Source organism: Limulus polyphemus, unplaced genomic scaffold (genome assembly GCF_000517525.1).
Source record: "Limulus polyphemus unplaced genomic scaffold, Limulus_polyphemus-2.1.2 Scaffold3490, whole genome shotgun sequence".
Classification (NCBI taxonomy): domain Eukaryota; kingdom Metazoa; phylum Arthropoda; class Merostomata; order Xiphosura; family Limulidae; genus Limulus; species Limulus polyphemus.
Window position 1 is genome coordinate 93,841 of NW_013669100.1, and position 2,475 is coordinate 96,315.

At 40.7% G+C, this 2,475-nt stretch overlaps 1 protein-coding gene across 1 annotated transcript; it reads left to right on the forward strand.

Annotated features, from left to right (window-relative positions):
* Positions 1–2,141, forward strand: LOC106469445 (putative RNA-binding protein 15). The gene has a single exon (XM_013929941.2). The coding sequence runs from the start codon at positions 155–157 to the stop codon at positions 2,087–2,089; it is 1,935 nt and encodes a 644-aa protein (XP_013785395.2). The 5' UTR covers positions 1–154; the 3' UTR covers positions 2,090–2,141.
* Positions 2,142–2,475: the final 334 nt, after the last annotated feature.

Here is a 2,475-nt window from a genome sequence, read left to right on the forward strand (position 1 = left end):
TGATAGTAATGAACGGTTTGCTTACATATATTTTAGAACATATGAAGATGCTCATGATGCTAGACATACAAAATCTCGTTTAATACTTTTTGACAAACCAGTTCAGGTTGATCCAATTTTTGATAGGGATTTGGTAGGTAGAAGAAACAGGAGTATGAGCCCTGACTATGGTCCAATGAGAAGTGTGTCACCAGCTCATTCAACAGGAAGTGCTGGGGGTATGGGTAGACGTTCAGGGGGTGGGAGACATAGTAACTTTGACCCAAGTCCTGGGCCACCTCCATTTGGACCCCCACCTCTTTATAGAGAACTACCAATGCGACATGATATGCACCATGATTTTCACCCCCCACCTCATAGACGAGATGAAGCTAAAAAAGAGAAATTTCCTAACTACCTTCATCATGTACCACCAGAAGAAGATGACAAAGCAACTCGAACACTTTTTGTTGGAAATTTAGAAGTAGCAATTCCTGAAACTGAATTGCGTCGAATTTTTGAAAGATATGGTGTTGTAGAAGATATTGATGTAAAAAGACCCCCTCCAGGTCAGGGAAATGCTTATGCTTTTATTAAGTTTTTGAACCTTGATATGGCTCACAGAGCCAAGGTTGAAATGTCAGGTCAATACATTGGAAAGTTTCAGTGTAAAATTGGTTATGGGAAAGCAACTCCAACAACTAGAATTTGGGTAGGTGGACTTGGCCCATGGACATCTCTGTCTCACCTAGAGAGAGAATTTGATAGGTTTGGAGCCATCAGGAAAATTGACTTTGTCAAAGGTGATAACCATGCTTATATTCAGTATGATAGTATTGATGCTGCACAAGCAGCTTGTCAAGAGATGCGTGGATTTCCTTTGGGTGGTACAGACAAAAGACTGAGAGTGGATTTTGCAGATCCAGGACCTTATAGCTATTTTGAGTCTGGAAGACCTGATTTTAGAGATGATGCAGTAGATCAGTTTCCATTTCCTCATCGTGGAGGGCGTGACCTTCCACCACCTGAGGAGTTTTTTGGTGGTCCAGACTGGCCACCAAATCGAGGCTTTCCTCATTCGCCATCTTATTATTCTTGGCCATTAGAACTTGATGACCACAGTAGAGGAGACTATAGGGAATGGAACAGAGACAGACAAAATTGTTGGGATGAACCAGGCAGGGGAGGACGTGGGGAAGTTGGGAATGACAGGCGTAAACGACCAGTGACCCCAGATGAGAAAGGTCTTCCGGATGGAGCTCCTACACTAGCCCGACTAGATGGTGTACCATTCAAACATTCTCTTAGATCACACACTCCTGAACCAGGTGAGCATGAAAGAACTCCAAGTAACAAAGATCCAATGTCTCCTCGAAGGACAAAAGGTGATATTGTTCGATTATCCAAGGAAGATCTGGAAAGAAAAGAACGTGAGCAAGGTGAAGTTGATAAAGAGTGTGAAGTGGGAAGAACCCAAGGGCATACTGATGGTGAGCCAAGTGAAAATGGAAGAAAACTGATACCTGATAGTGTTGTGAAAGAAGGTGTTGTTTCAGTTGCTGACAGTGTCACAAATCTCCAAGATCTAGCAAAATGCTGCCCTGTAGCATGGCATGGTGGACTTGTTCTAAAGAATAGTTCGTTCCCATCTCGTATGCATGTATGTAGTGGAGATCCCTCTCTTGTAGATTCTCTTATGAAGGTTAATTCTGTTGATGCACCAATGCTTAGGATTACTCAGCGACTCCGACTTGATCAACCAAAACTGGAGGATGTTTCACGCAGGATCTCTAATGCTGGCACTCATGGTCATTGCATGCTCCTTACAATGCCGGGTTCAATCCATGCTTCAGATGATTCAACCAATGCTGTTCAGCAGCGTCCTCTAAGGAATTTAGTGTCTTATTTGAAACAAAAAGAGGCAGCTGGTGTTGTTGCTTTACCAGCTACTAGTGCCAAAAAAGATGGCAAAGATGTAAATGGAGTTTTATATGCTTTCCCTCCATGTGAATTTACTTTAGAGTTGTTAAGACGTATTGTCCCAAATTTGACTAGTGAGTGTTCAAAAGAAGATCATATTGTGGTGGTGGTGGTGAAAGGTGCAGCTTAAGTGCTGTGCTGTATTGGTTTTCATTGTGCGTGTGTGTGTGTGTGTGGTGAAAATTTCACAGACCACAACAAATTTAATAGGTGTTTATTCATAGTAGTATGATAGTTTTTCATGTGACTGTCTTGAAAATTATGGTGCAAAAGTCCCAACTTTGGATGTTTACTTTGTATTGTATTCATGTACTCATAATTCGTTTAAATTTTAAGCAAGTAGTATACTTGTAAAAAACAAAGCTTAATATACTCTGTAACTGCTATCTCTACTAATTTATAAAAACTGTTATACATGTGCTCAGGACAGGATGAATAATAATGGTTATTAAGAAATGTCTTAAAAAGCTAATTGTATTTGATAGCATTTTTTATGAACATCATTGAGCAGAGAGG

Excerpts from the sequence above, each read along its gene's own strand:
- LOC106469445 (XM_013929941.2), top strand. The coding sequence starts at position 155 with ATGAGCCCTGACTATGGTCCAATGAGAAGTGTGTCACCAGCTCATTCA.